The following is a 24,301-nucleotide window of genomic DNA, read 5'->3' as shown; positions in this document are numbered from 1 at the left end:
AAACAGCTTTTGTAATTATGGCACAAATGGTTGTAAATGCTTATGTGGGATCCCCTTTGTTCAGAAATAGCAGACATATATGGCTTTGGCGTTGTAGTTTGGTAATTAGAAGGCCGCTAAATGCCGGTGCGCACCACAATTGTATTATGCCCAGCAGTTAAGGGGTTAATTAGGTAGCTTGTAGGGTTAATTTTAGCTTTAGTGTAAAGATCAGCCTCTCATCTGACACATCCCACCCCCTGATCCCTACTTGACCCCCCTCAAACAGCTCTCTTCCCTCCCCACCTCAGAATTGTCACCGCCATCTTAAGTACTGGCAGAAAGTCTGCCAGTACTAAAATAAAAATCTTTTTTTTTATATTGATTCTGCAGTGTTGGATCCCCCCTGACCCCCCATACAGCTCTCTAACCCTCCCCCTCTACCTATTTGCCGCCATATTGGGTACTGGCAGACCCCAAATATGTGTTTTTTTATTTTTATATGTAAAATAAAATATTTTATATTTCTGTAGTGTAGCTGCCCCCCTCAATACCCTACCCATGCTCCCCCTCCCAGATCCCTTGCCCAGCATGTATTATTCCCCCCTTCCTCTCCCTCCTTCCCATACCTTCTCAAAATTGCTGTGTTAATGTGGCGCAAGCCCGTCACCCCCGCCGCAATCCTGACTCTTAGCACTAACATCCAAGTGACAGGATCCAGAACTGAGCATCGATAGGCCGCCCACGCGCCTCCCTGCTACTGCTCCCACACAACAACGGCACCATCGATGGCCACAGGTTAAATAGGGTATTGCAGTGATGCCTCAATATTGAGGCATCACTGCAATAGCCTGAAAGCGTCTGGAAGCAAACACCATCGCTTCTAGCGATTGAAACCCCAGTGGATGTGTCAGGCACGTCCTTGGTTACTAACTGTATTTTTTTGTAGGACGTGTCTGACAAGTCCTTGGTCGTTAAGGGGTTAAAAGATTCAAGGAAACCAATCAAATCTTGGTGCGTAAAGGGCAAGGTCAAAAACCACTTCTGAATGCGCGTGATCTCCAATCCCTCAGACGGCTCGGGAATACTTTGGTAAACTTTTGTCAGTCAACACCAGTCACCGCTGCATCCACAGATGTAAGTTAAGGCTTTATTATGCAAAGCAGAAGCCATACATCAACACTGTCCAGAAGCGTCTCCGACTTCTCTGGGCTCAGTCTCATCTGAGACAGACAGTAGCACAGTGGAATTGTGTATTGTGGTCTGACGAGTCAACATTTCAATTAGTTTTTGGAAAAAAACAGCCATCGCGTTCTCCGGACCAAAGAGGAAAAGTACCATACAAGCTTTTATCAGCGTCAGGTCCAAAACCCAGAGTCTGTCATGCTATGGGGGTGTGTTAGTGTCCATGGCATGGGTAACTTGCACATCTGTGGGGGTACCATTAATGCAGAAAGATATGTATACATTTTGGAGCAACATATGCTGTCATCTAGACGTCTTCTTTTCCATAGACTTCCCTGCATTTTCCAGCTGGACTCAAACCACATTCTGCCTGGATTACAAGGGAATGGTTGCATAAGCAGAGAGTGTGGGTGCTAGCATGGCCTGCCTGCAGTCCTGATCTGTCTCTGATTGAGAATGTGTTGCGCATTATGAAGCGCACAATAAGGCAACAAACACCCCGTACAGCTGCGCAGCTGAAGACATGCATAATGGTTAATAGGGGAAAATTCTGCTTGCTAAACTTAACCAACTGGTATCTTCAGTGCCTGAATGCTTAATAAGTGCTATTAAAAGAAAGGGTGATGTTACACAGTGGTAAGCAGTTGACTGTCCCAACTGGAGTATGTTGCAGTCATCAGATTTGAAATAAGTGTATATTTTCAAAAATATATTAAATTTACAAAGTAAAACATCAAATAATGTGTTAATAATGTGTTTTCAATAAAGTATAGGGTGAATTAAATTTTCAAATGACTCTTTTTGTTTTTCATTTTCCATGCTGTCCCAAATTTTTCAGAAATTGTTCTATCTCATCATTGCAAATGCCGGTATCACTTTGGGTTAATTGATATATTCATTGTGAAAGCCAAACTATTTTGCATGGTACCAAATATGCACTCTTGGCCTTTGCATCAATGGTTGAAAGAGTACATTATTGTTTTTCAATATTAATATAACCCCCAGTACTTTCTCACCTCCTCCAGGTTAGGATAATCATCACTGATCTCATCTTGTGTGTCCTGTATGTGGATCTCTGTGTCACCAGATCCCTGAAACACACAGTATCATTAACATTACTAACAACAATAATGTATTCAATTTTTCCAGAACTTGTGAGAATTATAGTTGTTATAACACTGGGACAGTAAGAACAACAGAGCACAGAAAGTAAGAGATTAGAAGTGATTTTGTGCATGATAATGGTAGCAGCAATCTACAGTGCACCTTACCTTCCCTGTAGGAGTTGTTTGCCTTGTTCCAGTATTTTTGGCCAATGCATACAGCACAGCGTCATGCACAGTGAGGAAGAGGTGATCCCGGTCTAGACCACCCTCAACAAACACTCCCCCAAGCTCAATATCATCATAGACTTGAGCTGAAATAAGATGCATAGCTGTATAAACAAGACTGCTCATGTGGCAAATGTAGTATTTTTACATTGGTAATAGTGTATATGATTTAACAGCTCTAATTTTTCAGCATTTGCTCAAATATACACTATGCACTCTCAAATATAACAATATACATCTGCTCTCATATCTATGCATCTAAACTAACCCATATTCATTTACAATTGAACCATACACCTGCACGCACCTTTATGTATCTCAATTTAACCCCTATCTCATAAATCGACATATGTAAACTTGCATATAATTCATACATTGTTATTAGTACACAATCTTACCTTGTACATCTGCTAAGAAGAAATTCACACCAATCCTTTGAAAACTAGTACATAGCTGGAAAAGGGAAAATATGTGATATTTTAGAAGCAGCTAAAGGATTTTTTCTCAAAGAATTCTTCAGCTATGAGCAACAACAATGTCTTACTTTGAATGAGAAGATTCAGTTTGGCTATTCAGCCTCTGATTCGTTATCCTGCCGCACCCTTTTTGTTATCACATTATGAGTGTGTCAAAATGAGAATGTATTCAAACTCCAGGCCATTTCATTTTTTTATGATTCTGATGTTTAAATCTATGATATGGTGTTTTCAACTTTGCTGTCCCTTAAAACCAAAGTAGGAGCCAAACATCTGAGGTTCAATTTTACATATAGCTATGATAGTTGAGTGAGTACTCTTCTATTTCATATCAATGAATGTTTCCAATTGTATTATTGCTATAATTTACCAATGAGTATTACATATGATGAAGGGGTCCACATTTTTCTTGCACTGCTGTCTACTGTTAATTAGTTCCACCATGGAGATTAGAGTTAACGTATGCAGTTTTGGACTTTTAATATATTACTTTGTTTTAGTCTCTTGTAATTTGGTAAATATAATCTCTCAACAAATGTATAACTACTGAAATGTCAGACTGATTCCCTTACCTTTCCAAGAGCTTTAATTCCCATAAGATCTACAAAGCAGACCCCACTCATGTCAATGATAACTGTGTGGAAATTAACAATGGGAGGGGCAGTAATGATTGGATCTTCTATTTGCCCTGGTGTCGATGCTCCGTTTGGAATGTTCCGCAATGTAGGTGGCCCCACTGTGAGAGTATTGGATGCTATGTAACTGATTGCACTACTAGTCCCATTCACAGTGCTATTGTTGTTAGAATCTGTGGGTTCAGCTCCGTCAAAGTCCTCTTGGAGTTCTTGAAGAGACAACGTCTGCAAAATGAAAAGATGAATAGCTTGAAATGAATAGCTGCAAACCAGTTTAGAATTTTTACTATATAATGGTCTGACTCTGCAGGGTTAAAGAGCTGGGTTTGCACTCACAATGCAATAGGGACATCAACCAGGGTGTCAAGTCAGGTATATCAATAATCCATTATAGAAGATGACTGCACTCACTGGATTTGGTATATAAAATAAAAAAATTTATTAAGGTGACGTTTCGGGGTACGCCTGGTCTGAGGAAGGGGTCTGCGTACCCCGAAACGTCACCTTAATAATTTTTTTTATTTTATATACCAAATCCAGTGAGTGCAGTGAGTGCAGTGAGTGCAGTCCTCTTCTATAATGGATTTTATATATATATATATATATATATATATATATATATATATATATATATATATATATATATATACAATTTGAAGATTGTAGCACTCTCACAAACTCATCCAGACTCAGCAATTTTTCTGACCAGGGTGCATCAAAGATACAATAAGTGAATAAAGACAATGCACTCTCTGGATTTAAAAGATCCAATACGCTTTACTGTGTGACGTTTCGAGACTTTCACCCCTTCCTCAGACAAAGAAATTGAAACAATATAAAGATATACATAAGCCCCTCCCCTCAGTGTAGCCCCAATAGCAAGTGAGCCTGTACACCTTGAACTAAATTAGCTAGTCAGCCATTAACCATATGCACATTTCATACTATGCCACTAGACTGAAATCCAATATATTACTAGCATTGAGATATGTCATCATTAACACTTATATACAAATGTAAACCGATTCAGTAGTGTGTTTCAGATATGTTGATTAGTGTTATACAATATATGTAAGCCCTGAGAACAAACACACAATTCCTAGGTTGAGCAACAGGGAGATGGAATAAGGCCGTATCTGTAAATGGTGTAAAATATAATAACTCTGTCTTAAGCATACCTATAGAAATATACCCGCTCATTGACACTGTGTAACCATGTATACAGCACAATATTTTACTCAATTCTGTGTATATAATATGAACCCCTACTAGGGATACCTGTATAATTGTGCAGTGAGGTTATATCAGTAGCCTAGGACGCCATCCGTACCAAATACAGGGAACCTCGCGTATAGTATTTGTGGGTAAACCAAGGGGGCGTGGTTAAACCTGCATGTAAACACCATCACAATCAGCTGTGCAACCAGTGACGTAACTCTGCAATTTAGCAAATAAACAAATGACCTATGGTCAGTGTGTAATCTCAATGCTAATGATATATTGGATTTCAGTCTAGTGGCATAGTATGAAATGTGAATATGGTTAATGGCTGACTAGCTAATTTAGTTCAAGGTGTACAGTCTCACTTGCTATTGGTGGTGCACTGAGGGGAGGGGCTTATGTATATCTTTATATTGTTTCATTGTTCACAATATCTTTGTCTGAGGAAAGCCTCGAAACGTCACACAGTAAAGCGTATTGAATCTTTTAAATCCAGAGAGTGCATTGTCTTTATTCACACACACACACATGTGGTGTTTGTGTATCAAGTGAGTTGTTCTAATACTCAAAAGCAGGACAAGGTAAAATCACTGTAGCAGAGGATTACACTTGCAATAACAAAGACACAGTACAAGTGATATAAACCAAATCTGGAGGAAAAAGGAAGTCCCGGTTTTGTCCTAAACTAAGGAAAGAGGCACCGGTTGATTGATTTGCCCAGAGACTGAAGATTTTGGTAAATCTTAATCTGTGATAAACAGGAACTGTTTGATTATTCTTTCCATGCTGGATTGGAGCGTGCAGTTGCACTAAGTGCTCCCCAGTCCCCACACCTACTAACTTTCATTTCATTATATTTAGCTGTCTAATTTTTGGATAATATAAGGAGCGTGCCTAGGCACTTAAGTGCTCCAGTTTATAACATCATTGGTGATTGCATAGTGTGTGTATTTTTTAAAATATTTTTCAAGCTTGTTCCCTAAAGGTTTTAGACATGCCTTTGTGAAGTTAAAGTCTACTATATGGTGTTAATAATTCAACAGACGTCCGTTTAGATATATCTTTATTTATTTTGACATGTGCTTAATCTGTCTATGTATCAGCTACACAGCCACACTCTGTATTAGGAGAGATTCCACTGAGTTTATAAAGCTGTAAATAAAGTATATGTTTTTTGGTGCAGCCTGTGTCACACTTTGACTTTTGTTATAAATCTACATTAGTCCTTCCTTTTTATGGTATATTATTATAATATTTTGTGACTGCTTGCACAATCATTTTTGGTGATTTACACCAAACAGCTCACACATTGAGTGCCACCAACCCCCATTATTAGTTAATATATATATATATTTATTTATATATATATATATATATATATATATATATATATATATATATATATATATATATATATTTGTACTTTATACATATACATTTCCCTACATGTCTAATATGGTTCATGGCAAATTTCTAAAAATTAAAGGTATAGTAAACACCAAAAAAAGATAGATAATCCCTTTATTTACCATTCCCCAGTTTCGCATAACCAACACTGTTACAGAAATAAAATTTTTACCTCTGTAATTACCTTGTATCTAAGCTTCTGCTTACTGCCTCCTTATTTTATTAGGCAATGAGTGCTGACTCTTAAATAACTACACATACATGAGCACAATGTTATTTCTATGAAACACGTGAACTAACGCCCTCTAGCTGTGAAAAACGGCCAAATGCATTCAGATAAAAGGTGGCCTTCAAAAGCTTAGAAATTAGCATATGAGCCTACCAAGGTTTAGCTTTCAACTAAGAATACCAAGAGAATAAAGCAAATTTGATGATAAAAGGAAATTAGAAAATTGTTTAAAATTATATGCCCTACCTGAATCATGAAAGTTTAATTTGGACTTTACTTTCCCTTAATTTACTATTTTTCTTAGTATTTTTCTAAGAGAGCTTGCAGTTTTTTTTTTTTTTTTTACTTTTTATTTTATAACCAGCAGTGTAAACAAAGATTACAAATAACACATAATTGGCGCCACGCAGGGCCCAAGACAATCAATAGAGAAGAAAAAAATAAAAAATAAATAAAATACTGGAACCACCAATATTTATTAATGCTGACCAAAATTTCTCTAAATTAAATTGTATACTCTGCGGGGGGTTTTCCTAATTTTACCTTCTTATAATAACAATTTCTTGATCGTTATAACTTTCGTAACACAGAGAAACAAAAAAAAAAAAAAAAAAAAAAAAAAAAAAAAAAAAAAGAAAAATTAAATGGAGGGGGGGGAAGGGAGAAAAAGTAATAAAAGAAAAAATAGGTGTGTAGCTGTAGGAGTTAGTGATCCCTATCCACCTCTATAGCTGCGGCAAAGCAAGTCTGTTTGTAATAACTAAGAACTTGATTTCTCGTAATAGGGTTATTTTTATGTATACTCTAAAATGTTCCTTATTTTACTTAATGTCGTGGTGGGTTCCTTACCTAGATCTAAATGTTGAATTATTTTATGATCTAGAACACTGAACTAATGGTAAGGCAGTAGCCAATGAAAGTATGGACCTAAACTATATATCATACCACACACATTCATACAAAACATCATGTGTAATATACACAAAAAAAATAAAAAAAAAAAAAAATAAATAAATAACCCCCATTAATAATTAATCCATGGGGAGGGGGGGGGGAAGTTGGAAGAGCATCCAAATCTAATCTCCGCGTTTACCAGATACCAAGAACTATTTCTGAATTTTTAAATGGAAATATCAGACAGTCAACTCAATTTCCCTCTCTTGGAATGTTTTTATAAAGGCTGCCCATTTGTTAAAGAATTTTCTTATATCAAGTTCTTTATCCATATTTGTGTCTCTCTGTTCTAGCACGCATTGTTTCTTTAAATAATTCTTAACTTCAGTAAGAGTGGGTAGAGACCTCAGTTTCCATTTTTTGCAGATCAGGTATCTAGTAGCCATGATAGAGAGGTTTACTAATTTTTCGTTACTACACACGATTTTATTATCATTTAGACAGAGAATGATTTGATATAGTGAAAAAGGGATTATCTCTATTTTCAGAACATTTTTAATCCAGTATTCCAGTTTAATCCAGAATCTTCTAATCTTAGGGCAATACCAAAACATATGTGTCAGATCTGCCGCTGGAAGATAGCATTTGGGGCATTTATTGAATTGTTGGTTATGCACTCTAAGGCCTCTCTCCGGGGTGAAATAAGCCCTGTGAAGAAGCCTGAGATGTGCCTCTCGCCATGTAGCTGAGATGGTGGTGGATGCCACTTTGTTAATCGACATCTGGATAGTTTTGGCTAGGATATTACTTTGAGGTATTAAGGAGGACCATGCCGTTGCCAGCCCTTCCAGACCAGGGGTGGCTTTGTTGGCACTGAGTAGGTGGTAACATGGCGATATAGACATAAGACCAATTTTGCCAAGATTTAGCCAGTTTTCCAGCTTTCCTAGCGTCCAAAGCCAGTTGGTCTCTTTAACTAGTTCAGCTGTGAAGTGTCTTATTTGCAAGTATGCAAAAAAATCTTTATTAATGAGGTTAAATTCATTCTTCAATTCTTCAAAAGTCTTAATACATTTTCTTTCGCTGTCTATCAGAGAAGAAATTTTTACCAGGCCATTATCCTGCCATCGGTTAAAAACCGCTGAGTTTATGCCCGCTGGAAATTGTGGATTTCCTATAAAAGGAAGATAACTTGAGATATTACTATTTATTCCCAGGAGTTTAGTTATGTTCCACCATGCTTTTATAGGATTATATATAGTTTTTAATCTTTTGATTTTTTCTGGGAGCTTCTTTGGCAGGCAGTGGATCAAGGCCAGTGAGAGATATGGATCACACACACTACGTTCAAGTTCATTATTAAGAACATAATTTTTAGAGAATATCCAATCCATAATTATACGTGCGAGAAAGCTAAGGTTGTAAAGTCTCATATTTGGTACTGCTATACCTCCATATTCCCTTGGTGCAGTAAGCTTAGTTAGGGATATCTTGGATCTTTTCCCTTGCCATATAAATTGTATAAGTGCAGAGTTAATTGAGCGGATATCTTTTTCTAACAAAATTAATGGGACATTCTGCAGGATGTAGAGAAGCTTAGGGAGAAGGATCATTTTAAATAGTTCTGATCTTCCAGAAATAGATAATGGTAGATGCTGCCAGTCCCTTAGCTTCTCTTTGATATTGATTAATATAGGGGAGATATTCAATTTGTATAGGTCTCTAAAATTAATCGGTATGTGGATCCCAAGGTATTTAAAAGATTCAGAAACCTCTTTAAATAAAGAGTTAGTGAAAGAGTTGTTGTTTCTCCTTAGCCAGCAGATCTCGGATTTTGATTTATTCACTTTATAACCCGAGAAAGAGCTAAAGTGATCGGTGATTTGAAGGAGTCGTGGTATATTGACCCTTGTATTGGAGAGGTAAATTAAAAGATCATCAGCATATAGCCCGATCTTTATCTCATAATTCCGAATTTTTATGCCGTTAAGTGTTTCTCGAAGCATGATTGCAAGAGGCTCAATTGCTAGATCAAACAGGGGTGGAGAGAGAGGACACCCCTGGCGAGTCCCCCTTTTAATTGCAATCGGGGGCGAGATAGTATCATTTATTATCAGTCTTGTTTGGGAATAATTATGCAAGTTGTCAAGAAATCTGGGAAGATTTCCTTTAATCCCAAACTTTGTTAAGGATGTCAGTATATGATTGAATATTACTGAGTCAAACGCTTTTTCTGCGTCGATAGATAAAATGGCTAAATCTGGAGTGTCCTCTCTCCCCACCTCCGCAGGAGGAGTACTCTGGATATAATCCAGAGTAACAAGAAGTTCTCTGATTTTTGCAGCTGAATTTCGCTTATTAAGAAAGCCAGCTTGGTCTGTGTGGATTATTTTGGGTAAAATGGTCTGTAGCCTATTTGCTAAGATGGAAGACATAATTTTGTAATCAGAATTCAGCAAGGCAATTGGCCTATAAGATTCTTTTTGCGAAGGATCCTTCCCCCCCTTTAAGATCAAAGTTGTAAAAGAGGCAGAGAAGGAGGGTGAGACCGATTTGCCATCAAGATAGATATCGTTGTAAAGATTGGCCAGATAAGGCGTTATTTCACATGTTAGAATTTTATAGACTTCATTCGGGAGTCCATCTGGGCCCGCTGCTTTATTGGAGGAGAGATTAGAGATTACCTTCTCTATCTCTTCTTTTAAGATTGCAGAGTTAAGGCTAGTTATCTCATCGGCTGGGATTACTGGATGGGTGATTTTGCTCCAGAACTCTGAAGCTTTTGCATCATCATATCCGCTACAAGTATAAATATCCCGAAAATAGTCTATGAATAGATTAGATATATCTTCAGGTTTCGTTAATTGCTTCCCGTCATGTACGAGTTTTTCTATCGTTGGTTTACTTCCTTCGTTTTTAACTAGTCTGGCTAACATTCTCCCCGATTTATTTCCAAATCTGTGTAGCTTAGCTTGAAATCTAAGTTCTCTGTGTGTTTCTTGAGTCAGTAAGAAAGTATCTCTACTATTTTTAGCGCGGATGTATTTCGCCCAATTTAATGGAGATTTTTCAAGTAGGAAGTGATTATATGAGTTAACCAGAGAGTTACATATTTCTCTTTCTCTTAATTTAAGCTTTTTAGATAGCATTGCAGCATAGGCCGTGATTTCTCCTCTAAGCACTGCTTTTGCAGCCTCCCAGAAAATTTCTGGGCGCTGCACATAGTCTTTATTAAAATTAGCATATTCAGAAAACTTATTTCTGATCCAATTTTTAAATTTAGAGTCGGTATTAAGATGATAAGGAAAAAGAAAGCGCGACATTTTAGACCGGTGATAATCCAAATATAGTTCAAGAGAGATAGGACCATGATCGGATAGAAGAATTGGCATTATTTCGGCTTTAACTTTTGTGATAGATAAACGTTCATCAGTGAGAAAGAGGTCAATCCTAGAAAGGGTCTTATGGGCTTTAGAAAGGCAAGTAAAGTTCTGGACATCTGGATTTTGGACTCTCCAGATATCTCGAATTGCAAGATTATGTTGAATTTTCTTAAGTATTTTAGAGTCTAGATTATCTTTTTTCTGCTTCAGGTGCTTAGCCTTATTCCTAAGTCTGTCTAAGGGGCATTGTGGGGCCATGTTAAAGTCACCCCCTAAGATTAAGTGACCTTCGTTAAGCAAGAGAAGTTTAGATTGCATTAGATTCCAAAACTCTGGATCAGAGATATTTGGACCATATATATTACATAGTGTGTAGATTGCCTGGGCAATCTTAAATTTTATCAGAACATATCTCCCCCCAGAGTCAGCCTCAGAGTGCAAAACCTTTACTTCCGCTTTTTTCCCAATTAGAATGACTACCCCTCTTTTTTTCCCAACACTTGGTGCTATAAAAACTTCTTTAACCCATTGTGCCTTTAATTTTAGAGATTCCTCTAAATTTAAATGGGTTTCTTGAAGAAGGCCGATATCTGTGTGGATCTTTCGTAAATGGGTAAGGATCGCCTTACGTTTAATGGGGGTCGAGATGCCACCAACATTCCACGACACAATTTTCAGTTTATTTAACTCGCATGACATTTACATCTATAGAGAGGGAGAAAAAAAAAAAAAAGGGGGAGAAAAACATAGGGGGAAAACAAAAATAAAAAGCAAAAACCCATTCATACAAGCAGTCGCAACGTCCCCAACCCATGGGGATTCCCTAGTCATAGGCGTTATCCCTTCCTTAAGTGTAAAAATCATTTTATAATTAAGAATTTATCGTCTTAAAAAAGCTCTCAGCTGTTTGAGCATCTTCAAATAAATGTACGGTGTCATTGACTACAACTCTGAGTTTAAAGGGGTAAATTATAGCAGCACGATGTCCCTTATGTATGAACTTGGTACAAATGGGAGCTAGCTCTCTTCTTTTAGAAGCTGTATAAGCTGAAAAATCTTGAAAGATTAAGATCGTAGCATTGTCTATAAGGATTGGTTGGCTTTTGCGATAATATTGTAATATCATGTTCCTGTCCTGGAAATTCAGTAATTTCGCTATTATAGGTCTCGGGCGTGTAATGTTTTTATTGTCTGAGCGAGAGTTACCTACTCTATGTGCTCTTTCCACTATGATTGGATGATAAGTTGTGGGAATTTTTAAAGCTTTGGTAAGTTTATCAGAAATAAAAAGACTTAGATTATCGTATTGCTTGTCCTCTGGAAGGCCTATAATACGTATGTTATTCCTTCTGGAACGATTTTCCAAATCCTCTAGTCTGTCATAGATTTTTTGCATATTATTACTTGAGGTCTCAATTTTTGAGCTGTGTATTGTTGTTAAATCATCTAGATCTGATATTCGTTGTTCCATATCCTGAATTCTAATTGAAAATTGCTTAATCTCTTGAGATAGTGACATAATATCTTGTTTAATCTCTGACCTGAGGGCGCCAAATTTAGGTCCTAGGGCCTCTGATATACTGGTGACCAGATTCTGTAGGGTAGTGGATTCAGAAATAGCTACCCTGTGTGGTGAGATAGGTAGTGTTTCAGCCACGAGTTCTTGAGTATTTTTGGTTTTCTTGTCCCTTTGTCTGGCTGCCATATTTGGGGAGAGTGTCTTGGTTGAAGTGGAAAAAAATTTATCCATACGCTACGTGGGTGTGTGTGAACGTGAAGAAGAGAGTGCTGAGTGATAGTGGTTGATGGTGAGGGAAACAAAAAAAAAAAAAAAAGAAAAAAAAGGGGGGGGGGGAAAGTGACAATGAGAGATCCCGGAGGGGGGATAGAAACCGGGAGAGTGAGAAATTGTGAGTGTAGTGATAAAGAAAAAACAAGGCAGTCAAAGAAAATCAGAGCGAAAAGAAAAAAGTAAGTGTTTCACGAGACAAGAGAATGATAGTATCAGCTAGTTTGTGCTGAACTACCCTTAGATTGTCCTTAACTAAATCAATCAAGGTATTTTGCAATTGTACTGTGGGTTCAAATATGTGAGTTTAGTGGCATTTCATAGAGTAAGGTGCCAAAAGAAAAGAAAAGAAAAAAAAATATTCAAGCTTCAGTGATATGTGTCTATGAGAATAGTGAAATTTTTTAAATCAGTGTCTATACCTAAAATAGGAAAGAGATCTCTCCCTTTTTCTGTTGTAAAGATTAAAGTTGTTTATTTATACAGCAATTATAATCTGGTTCAATATCACCTATTAATATATTTCATAAATTACAAGGAGCTATTATAGCGTAAGCTTGTGATGAATCTGCTTGTATCAACTATGTGTCAGAAATTTTGTATGAGGTAGAAACTACCTCACTTGATAGCAGTATTTGAGAGGACCTATTTTCTTTAAACATATACTCTAAGATAAGAAAGCAATGATTCTGAGTTTATAACTATTGCATATACAGTAAAGTGAAACCCTAGCTTAGTTCATACAATAATATATTTTTGAGAGAAAAGATATAGTGCTTAGCAATGCGAAGTGTTTAAACAAAGAGTTTCAAGTTAGGATTTCTCCTCTTCTGACCACAGTTTCAGAATAGTTAAAACATCATATTTAGAATAACATCTGCAATTAACAATATTAGCTTTTCTCTGTATGAGCTAATTGAGACACAGTATTTGAGAATTTAAAGTATTTGTTTCTCATTCAATAAGGGCAGTTCTTACAGCACATAGACTAGGATGTGAGTGTTTTTTACAAGTAGAGTTCGTATTGAGACAAACAGTTCCCTTTTTAATTTAAGTGGTCTGTATCACCAGCATACGAAAAAAATGAATACACATTGACCAAAGGAATTATTGAGTAGCTAAGACTTTTAACCCGGAGGGGGGGGTATAACTTTCCCCGAAAATTGAGAGCCAAGCAGCCCAGGGGCCAAGTTAATCAATGTGTTAATAGTCCCAAGACTCTTTTTTCCTCCTTATCTCCCCTTGCCAAAGCTTGGTTTTGTGTGGATAATACAGTTATTTGGTGGAGGCAGGGAGAGACAGTTAATGAGGGTGAGAAAAATAGTCAATAATATTACCCGTCGAAGATCAGGATGTCTGCAGACAGGAGAGACCCGTTTTCTGGGGGCACCCCTCTCGCGCAGCACCGGTGGGAGAGGGGCGTCCGGCCAAGTTATCTGAGAGGTAGACGGTGTTAGGCAGCTGCCGGGAGTCCAGGAGTGCTCAGGAGAGGAAACTGTAGCGGAGACACTCGCACCTGTTATGTGGGTAAGGCTCCTGGATACATGCAGCGGTCGAGTCCCCTCACGCAGCACCGGTGGGAGGGGACTGAACGACCGAAAAAGGAAGTGTCCAGTTCAGAGCCTCTCTATCCGGTACCGCCGTCAGCAATGATCCGCAGTGGCGTCTCTCCCGAGCAGCAGATCCCGGGTCTGTACAAGGTAAGGTAAATTAAGTTGAAAAGGTCTCTCTTCTGGCCGGGTAAGGTTAGAGTGGAATCCGTGTCGTTTTTAGCACCCTTAATGGAGAAGACAGGCGGTGGAGCTTCAGCGTATTAGGCCTCCTTGGGACTTATCCTCTGGTTAGCTGAGAAGGATTCAGGTGCAAGAGAAACGACAAAATCCTTTAGTGATTATCCCTTAATAGGATGATATTTTAAGGAAGAATGATAGATCCTATAACTACTGCAGTTTGCAGCCCAGTGCTTGGAATGGCACTGTCCGGTTCTAGTAGCGGTGAAATTAGCTAGGAAAGCCACCCTAAGGTAGAGGGTTTAAGCGCGAAGATACCGCCAAGGCTTGGGGTGGAGGTGATGCTGCACAGGTGATTCACCTAACCACACACCTGAGCTCCTCCTCTAGAACCACACCTCTCGAGAGCTTGCAGTTTTAAAAAACTTTCCAATTTACTTCTATTATCTAATTTGCTTCTTGTGTTTATATTCTTTGTTGAAAAGCATAACTAGGTAAGCTCAGGGGCAGCAATGTACTACTGAAAGCTAGCTGATGATTGGTGGCTGCACATATATGGACCTTTTCATATGCTCACCTGATGTGTTTAGCAGTAGTGCATTGCTGCTCCTTCAACAAAGGACAAGAAGAGAATTAAGCACATTTAATAATAAAAGTAAATTGGAAAGTTGTTTAAAATTGTATGTTCTGTCTAATTCATGAAAGAAAAGTTTTGGGTTTCATGTCCTTTAAAGCGACACGAAACCCACATTTTTCCTTTCATGATTTAGAAAGAGCATGCAATTTTAAACAACTTTTTAATTTACTTCTATTATCTAATTTGCTTCATTCTTTAGCATATCTAGATAGGCTCAGTAGCTGCTGATTGGTGCCTGCACATAGATGCCTCATGTGATTGGCTCACCCATGAGCATTGCTATTTCTTTAACAAAGGATATCTAAAAAATGAAGCATATTAGATAATAGAAGTAAATGGGAAAGTTGTTTAAAATTGAATTCTCTATCTGAATCACAAAATAATTTTTTGGGGTTTAGTGTCCCTTTAACGTGAAAAAAAAACTACATTCAAACAAATTAGGGGATGCTTATGGTTTGGAATGTTGTCACAATATATCCCTTTTGTTAATAGTCCTGTAATAAAACATTGAACATTTAATTTTAATTTATAAATCAGGTCATTAAACAAACATAACATATATTTTTTTTTATTAATAGAGATTCCCATTACAAAATGTTTGAATTCATACAGAAAAACAGTAAAACAATTTGTTATTGCTTTGAAAGATATTTCAATTAATGAGGGGAGCTACAAACATTTTTTTTAAAAATAGGAAACACACAGGAAACAAATGAAAGAAACAAGTATATCACGTCTTGCATGTGGGTTCCTAAGGCTTTTTAGAGACCTACATGGAAGCAAAATATATAATATGTCCTTAGCACAAGTAAGACATGTAAAACAATTAATTCAATATTGACAATGATTTCCTGTTAAAATTAATTGATGAAGTTAATGATTTCATGTCATTTTGCTTCATTTTATAATGTATTTTATTATGTTTTTTCTGCTGTGAACTACAGTTTTCATATTAATTTGAATACTGGGTGTCCAATTGTCCTCAGGTATAGGGGATGTTTTCTTAGCACAAGCGCATTCGAAAAGCAAAATAAATGTATTTTATTTTCAAATTATCTAGAATTCATTTGAATTTGATAACCACAAGTACAAAATACACTTTCAATAGGAATCCTACATTCTAGGTTTAGCTGGGGTAGAATAATTCTTTATTGTATTACTATTTCCATATGGTAGAAATTCACAATTTTCCTTTGGCTCTAAAGAAATTTATGAAATTTAAGACAAGAAAGAAATGAAGGTCTTCTGTAGTGTTGTTTCCTCCTCATCATATGTTTCACAACCAGCTTTCAATATGCTATTCTCACCTTATTTTTCATAAAGATAGATCCTCGTTGTCTCATATGTTCCTCTTTCTCTTGCTTCTTCAAGTATTTTTTCTTAGCCAGATAGGCCTTGCAAGGGTCTAAACCAGTCTGGGGGTAAAATAACCAATTAGAAGTTGTCCAGAAAAATAATTTGCTAAAAAATGTTTTTGTTTTTTGACCCATACATAGCAAGATCAGGGAAGAGTGAAAACATAAATTAACACCCATCTACGTAAACCTAACCATACCTCATTTACAAAACCAACTTCTAACGCTTTAAATGACAGAAAAGACAATCATATTTGGTTTAAACCCCACATACATTTGATTTATTACACTATATACAAATTTGTGCATGCTTAACCTTTCATTGTCCCAGGACTTGGACACCCTAAGCTCTACCAAAAGCTTTACCATGGGGATTCCAGCCATATTAATTAAAGTAAACTCTCCACTTTTTAAAATCAGATTAGAATGTTAGTGATATTTTAGATGTAGTGCATCTTCATTACAACTGATGAATAAAACTCCAACTTACTTTTTAATAAAATTCAAATACCCCGTGCTCCGCGCCCACTTTAAGTGTAACTTTTTCTGTAAGCTAACGGTTTGAATTGTTCTCCAATCAGTACTCTAGCTTAAACAAAAATGCCATATGGGCAGAGCGCTGATTGAACAACAATTCAAACCATTAGCTTACAGAAAAAAATGTACTTTTGTAGTGGTCGGCAGAGCACAGGGTATTTGAATTCCATATCTATATGAAAAAGTAACATATAGTGCATCTTTGTTACAACTGATGAATTAAACTCCATCAAAAATATTGCTAACATTCCGGATCTGGTTTTATAAAGGGGAGAGTTTACCTTCACTTTAAAGGGCCACTAAACCCAAAATCTTTCTTTCATGATTCAGATAGAACATACAAATGTAAACAACATTACAATTTACTTCTATTATTTATTTTGCTTCATTTTTTAGATATCCTTATTTGAAGAAAAAGCACATGGGTGAGCCAATCACGAGGCTTATATGTGCATGAACCAATCAGCAGCTACTGAGCATATCTAGATATGCTTTTCAGCAAAGAATATCAAGAGAATAACCCAAATTAGATAATAGAAGTAAATTATAAAGATGTTTAAAAATGCATTCTCTTTGTAAATCATGAAATAAAAAATGTGGGTGTCATGTCCCTTTAACAATTATCTAAAATCTCTTTAAATACATCATCGTGAGTGCTTCATCTAGCCAATCCCCTTTTCTTAGTCTAAGCTATTTTGTGCTTTTGCGCAACACCGCCCCCTGCCCGCGCACAGCCAGAGGGGAGAAGAGGTTAGGGAAGCAGCAGTCTGATGACCGCTGTTTGATAAATACTGACTGCAGGTTCTCTTGTGAGAACCTGCTGTCGTAGGGGGACAAACAGTTTGATAAATCGAGCCCTTAGAGAGAACAATGGAAAATTGATATTTTATTACTTATCCCTACTAAACCCCACTGGTAGTGTAATTTGTTCTGCTGGTTGTGTTTACGTAGCTTGTCAATAGCCTATAGTTAAGTATAGAAACTTTCAGTATAAGTAGGGATGTCACAGGCAGAGGGCCAAAATACGAGTCAAGTGCAAAATTGTGGGGTTTGCACTTGTTTACAGACATATATACACATATAAACACATGAATATATATATACATATAAACACATAAATACATATGTAGACATATACACATATAAACACATAAATACATATGTACACATATAAACACATGAATATATATATATATATACATATAAACACATAAATACATATATACACATTTAAACACATAAATATATATCTACACAAATAAACACATAAATATATATATATATATACATATAAACACATAAATACATATGTACACATATAAACACATAAATACATATATACACATATAAACACATAAATATATATATATATATATATATATATACATATAAACACATAAATACATATGTACACATATAAACACATAAATACATATATACACATATAAACACATAAATACATATGTACACATATAAACACATAAATACATATAAACACATAAATACATATATACACATAAACACATAAATATATATATACATATAAACACATAAATACATATATACACATATAAACTCATAAATACATATGTACACATATAAACACATAAATACATATATACACATATAAAGACATAAATACATATGTACACATATAAACACATAAATACATATATACACATATAAACACATAAATATATATATACACATATAAACACATAAATATTTATATATATATACACATATAAACACATAAATACAAATATACACATATAAACACATAAATATATATATATATATATATACACATATAAACACATACATACATATGTACACATATAAACACATAAATACATATATACACATATAAACACATAAATATATATATATATATATATATATATATATATATAAACACATAAACACATAAATACATATATACACATATAAACACATAAATATATATATACATATAAACACATAACTAAATATGTACACATACATAAAAAGCTTGTTTATTAGGTATATCATAAAAAGCTTGTTTAGTAGGTATACATAAAAAGCTTGTTTAGTAGGTATATCATAAAAAGCTTGTTTAGTAGGTATACATAAAAAGCTTGTTTAGTAGGTATATCATAAAAAGCTTGTTTAGTAGGTATACATAAAAAGCTTGTTTAGTAGGTATACATAAAAAGCTTGTTTAGTAGGTATATCATAAAAAGCTTGTTTAGTAGGTATATCATAAAAAGCTTGTTTAGTAGGTATACATAAAAAGCTTGTTTAGTAGGTATACATAAAAAGCTTGTTTATTAGGTATATCATAAAAAGCTTGTTTAGTAGGTATACATAAAAAGCTTGTTTATTAGGTATACATAAAAAGCTTGTTTAGTAGGTATACATAAAAAGCTTGTTTATTAGGTATACATAAAAAGCTTGTTTAGTAGGTATACATAAAAAGCTTGTTTATTAGGTATATCATAAAAAGATTGTTTAGTAGGTATACATAAAAAGCTTGTTTAGCAGGTATACATAAAATGCTTGTTTAATAGGTATACATAAAAAGCTTGTTTAGTAGGTATACATAAAAAGCTTGTTTAGTAGGTATACATAAAAAGCTTGTTTAGTAGGTATATCATAAAAAGCTTGTTTAGTAGGTATACATAAAAAGCTTGTTTAGTAGGTATATCATAAAAAGCTTGTTTAGTAGGTATATCACAAAAAGCTTGTTTAGTAGGTATACATAAAAAGCTTGTTTAGTAGGTATACATAAAAAGCTTGTTTAGTAGGTATACATAAACAGCTTGTTTAGTAGGTATATCATAAACAGCTTGTTTAGTAGGTATATCATAAAAAGCTTGTTTAGTAGGTATACATAAACAGCTTGTTTAGTAGGTATATCATAAAAAGCTTGTTTAGTAGGTATATCATAAAAAGCTTGTTTGGTAGGTATACATAAAAAGCTTGTTTAGTAGGTATACATAAAAAGCTTGTTTAGTAGGTATACATAAAAAGCTTGTTTAGTAGGTATATCATAAAAAGCTTGTTTAGTAGGTATACATAAAAAGCTTGTTTAGTAGGTATACATAAAAAGCTTGTTTAGTAGGTATACATAAAAAGCTTGTTTATTAGGTATATCATAAAAAGCTTGTTTAGTAGGTATATCATAAAAAGCTTGTTTAGTAGGTATACATAAAAAGCTTGTTTAGTAGGTATACATAAAAAGCTTGTTTAGTAGGTATACACAAACAGCTTGTTTAGTAGGTATAACATAAAAAGCTTGTTTAGTAGGTATACATAAAAAGCTTGTTTAGTAGGTATACATAAAAAGCTTGTTTAGTAGGTATACATAAAAAGCTTGTTTAGTAGGTATATCATAAAAAGCTTGTTTAGTAGGTATACATAAAAAGCTTGTTTAGTAGGTATACATAAAAAGCTTGTTTAGTAGGTATACATAAAAAGCTTGTTTAGTAGGTATATCATAAAAAGCTTGTTTATTAGGTATACATACAAAGCTTGTTTAGTAGGTATACATACAAAGCTTGTTTAGTAGGTATACATAAAAAGCTTGTTTAGTAGGTATACATAAAAAGCTTGTTTAGTAGGTATACATAAAAAGCTTGTTTAGTAGGTATATCATAAAAAGCTTGTTTAGTAGGTATATCATAAAAAGCTTGTTTATTAGGTATACATACAAAGCTTGTTTAGTAGGTATACATAAAAAGCTTGTTTAGTAGGTATACATAAACAGCTTGTTTAGTAGGTATACATAAAAAGCTTGTTTAGTAGGTATACATAAAAAGCTTGTTTAGTAGGTATATCATAAAAAGCTTGTTAAGTAGGTATATCATAAAAAGCTTGTTTAGTAGGTATACATAAAAAGCTTGTTTAGTAGGTATACATAAACAGCTTGTTTAGTAGGTATACATAAATAGCTTGTTTAGTAGGTATACATAAATAGCTTGTTTAGTAGGTATACATAAAAAGCTTGTTTAGTAGGTATACATAAAAAGCTTGTTTAGTAGGTATACATAAAAAGCTTGTTTAGTAGGTATACATAAAAAGCATGTTTGGTAGGTATACATAAAAAGCTTGTTTAGTAGGTATACATAAAAAGCTTGTTTAGTAGGTATATCATAAAAAGCTTGTTTAGTAGGTATATCATAAAAAGTTTGTTTAGTAGGTATACATAAAAAGCTTGTTTAGTAGGTATATCATAAAAAGCTTGTTTAGTAGGTATATCATAAAAAGCTTGTTTAGTAGGTATACATAAAAAGCTTGTTTAGTAGGTATACATAAAAAGCTTGTTTAGTAGGTATACATAAAAAGCTTGTTTAGTAGGTATATCATAAAAAGCTTGTTTAGTAGGTATATCATAAAAAGCTTGTTTAGTAGGTATACATAAAAAGCTTGTTTAGTAGGTATATCATAAAAAGCTTGTTTAGTAGGTATACATAAAAAGCTTGTTTAGTAGGTATACATAAAAAGCTTGTTTAGTAGGTATATCATAAAGAGCTTGTTTAGTAGGTATACATAAAAAGCTTGTTTAGTAGGTATACATAAAAAGCTTGTTTAGTAGGTATACATAAAAAGCTTGTTTAGTAGGTATACATACAAAGCTTGTTTAGTAGGTATACATAAAAAGCTTGTTTAGTAGGTATATCATAAAAAGCTTGTTTAGTAGGTATACATAAAAAGCTTGTTTAGTAGGTATACATAAAAAGCTTGTTTAGTAGGTATATATAAAAAGCTTGTTTAGTAGGTATACATAAAAAGCTTGTTTAGTAGGTATACATAAAAAGCTTGTTTAGTAGGTATACATAAAAAGCTTGTTTAGTAGGTATATCATAAAAAGCTTGTTTAGTAGGTATACATAAAAAGCTTGTTTAGTAGGTATACATAAAAAGCTTGCTTAGTAGGTATACATAAAAAGCTTGTTTAGTAGGTATACATAAAAAGCTTGTTTAGTAGGTATACATAAAAAGCTTGTTTAGTGGGTATACATAAAAAGCTTGTTTAGTAGGTATATCATAAAAAGCTTGTTTAGTAGGTATACATAAAAAGCTTGTTTAGTAGGTATACATAAAAAGCTTGTTTAGTAGGTATATCATAAAAAGCTTGTTTAGTAGGTATACATATAAAACAGAAAAGGCCTTTTGTGAATACCCAACTGAAGTTTCTTTTATTGCAAAAGTCTGAATATTAATTTCAATATAACATTTAGGAAAAAGTAAACATTTTACCTTTTTAATAACTTTCTGACGAAATATTTCGGAGTTGGCAAAATATAATGGGGAGCAGTATGTAACTATTTTAATTCCATCAATTGGCTCAACCTAGAAGAGACAAGATAGAGAATAAAGACATAGATATAATGCAGTATAATATTCCCTTATCCTTGGCCTACTTTGATGTACCTCTGACTTTAAAGAGATATCAGTGTCTTTAATTATTTATTGTGCCTGCTTTTCTTGTGATTCATCTCTGGAGAATATTTTTTTTCTGCTGCCAGAGAGGCTGGAATGTATTATGTGGAATTCAGAACTATAGCCCTCTTACATTTACTGCTAGGCTGCAGTTACTGATTGATATCTACAAATGTCCCTATCTGGCTACAAGAAAACACATAAGGTTAACATTAGGGTAAAAAAAACTCAATAAGATTTTCAAGGGGTTTGGACTGCAAAACTGTTACATTGTGCTAACAAAATTATTTTTAAAACATAATTTGTATGCCAATTTTCTGCAATGAATAGTTTCATTTCTTATTACAGATATAACAAAAATACATTAAAGGGACAAATATTTTCCTTCATGATTCAGAAAGAGCATACAGTTTTAAACAACTTTTTAATGTACTTCTATAATTAGATTTGCTTCATTTTCTTGGTACCCTTTGTTGAAGGAGTAGCAATGTACTACCGGGAGCTAGTGAACACCAAGAGAACAATGAAAATTAAAGGGACATTCCGGTCAAAATTTAAAATCAAATAGATGAATTAAATCTTTGAAAAAAGCATAACTGCAATATACATGTATTGGCAAAAATGCTTCTAGTAAAAGTCATCACTGTTTTAGTGTTAACATTTCTCTCTGCACGTGCATGTGAAGCATTGCTAGATATTCTCACTGCACCTACATTTTAAATATTGCAGCTGCTCAGACCATCAGTGAGACTTGTATCATGTCGGCAATGAACAAATTGAGTCATTATCAGATGGTACATGCACCTTAGGCTCTCTGAGCAAGTCCTGTGTTTAAAATGCTGGTGCACGGTGCATACTTAAATACTCTTTTGAAACAGCTATAACTTTTATTAGAACCATTTTTGCGGATGCATGTATATTACAAAAATGCTTCTGTTCAATAGCGAAATGCATCCATGTGGTTTCAAATTTTGGCTGGAATATCCCTTTAAAGCATGCAGTTTTATCAACTTTCCAATTTATTTATATTATCTATCTGAATCATGAAAGAGAAATGTTGGAGTTTTAAAACAAACAGCAACGTTTAACATATTTAAATATCATCCTTTCATATTCATTACAATTTTTAAAATGTAATATCCCTTAAACTGTATTCTTAAAGGGACACTCAAATCAAAATTAAACTTTCATGATTCAGATAGAGCAGGTCATTTTAAACAGCTTTCCAATTTACTTCCATTATCAAAACGTGCACAGTCTTTTTATATTTACACTTTTGAAGTCACCAGCTCCTACTGAGCATGTGCAAGAATTCACAGAATATATGTATATGCATTTGTGATTGGCTGATGGCTGTCACATGATACAGGCGGAGTGGAAATAAACATAACTTTGAAATTTGTCAGAAAAAATCTACTTCTCATTTGAAGGTCAGACTAAGTGCTATTACACTGTATTTTATATTGTGTATTTGTCAATTGTGCAAATCTACAGCATTTACTGGTCCTTTAATCTTCTTCATATCTTATCTATCACCAGAAATATTTTCACACAATCCACTCCACAAATTTATTTAACATTGTTTATTTTTATTTTGAACATAACCATCAATTTAATACACTTAAAAATTAAATACAGCAAAATATTATGGTCTGTCACATACGTTTGCTATACAATGTTATTAGCTTATTGACAAAATGTTGGAGAATTATTTGCTAAAGAAGTTTATAGATTCAGACAGCAAAAAGAATTAGTAATGTTTGTAATGAAATGTGAGATTTTTTATATGCTATCAAACCATTTCATAAAAGGTTAAAGGGACATGAATCCCACATGTTGAAGCACTTTGAAAATGATGCAGTATATCTGTAAAAAGCTGACTAGAATATATTACCTGAACATCTTCATATAAAAAAATCATTTTACCTAAAAATGTCCTCAGTAGCCACATCCTATTGTAAATTGACTTTAAGCAGCGAATCAGGGTGGTAGTCCAGGGACTTGCAAAGGACCGTGCATCTGGCCTGTGCAGGCACAGTCATGTTATTTCCATCCTCAGTTTAAGTAAGTTTACTATGAAATCTCACGCT

General features: G+C 34.4%; 1 protein-coding gene across 1 annotated transcript in view; it reads right to left on the bottom strand.

The window, feature by feature from the left end:
* Positions 1-24,301, bottom strand: part of SLC26A9 (solute carrier family 26 member 9) — a 72,396-nt gene that overhangs the window by 3,164 nt on the left and 44,931 nt on the right. The window contains exons 14-19 of the mRNA XM_053704669.1: positions 22,029-22,121; positions 16,204-16,311; positions 3,544-3,831; positions 2,894-2,948; positions 2,436-2,581; positions 2,181-2,255 (exon numbers count right to left, since the gene is read on the bottom strand). Coding sequence (XP_053560644.1) covers positions 2,181-2,255; positions 2,436-2,581; positions 2,894-2,948; positions 3,544-3,831; positions 16,204-16,311; positions 22,029-22,121 — 765 coding nt within the window. The remainder of the gene's footprint in view (positions 1-2,180; positions 2,256-2,435; positions 2,582-2,893; positions 2,949-3,543; positions 3,832-16,203; positions 16,312-22,028; positions 22,122-24,301) is intronic.

Source organism: Bombina bombina, chromosome 3, assembly GCF_027579735.1.
Source record: "Bombina bombina isolate aBomBom1 chromosome 3, aBomBom1.pri, whole genome shotgun sequence".
In the NCBI taxonomy this organism is placed as follows: Eukaryota; Metazoa; Chordata; class Amphibia; order Anura; family Bombinatoridae; genus Bombina; species Bombina bombina.
This window is presented reverse-complemented; position numbering and strand designations above follow the sequence as displayed.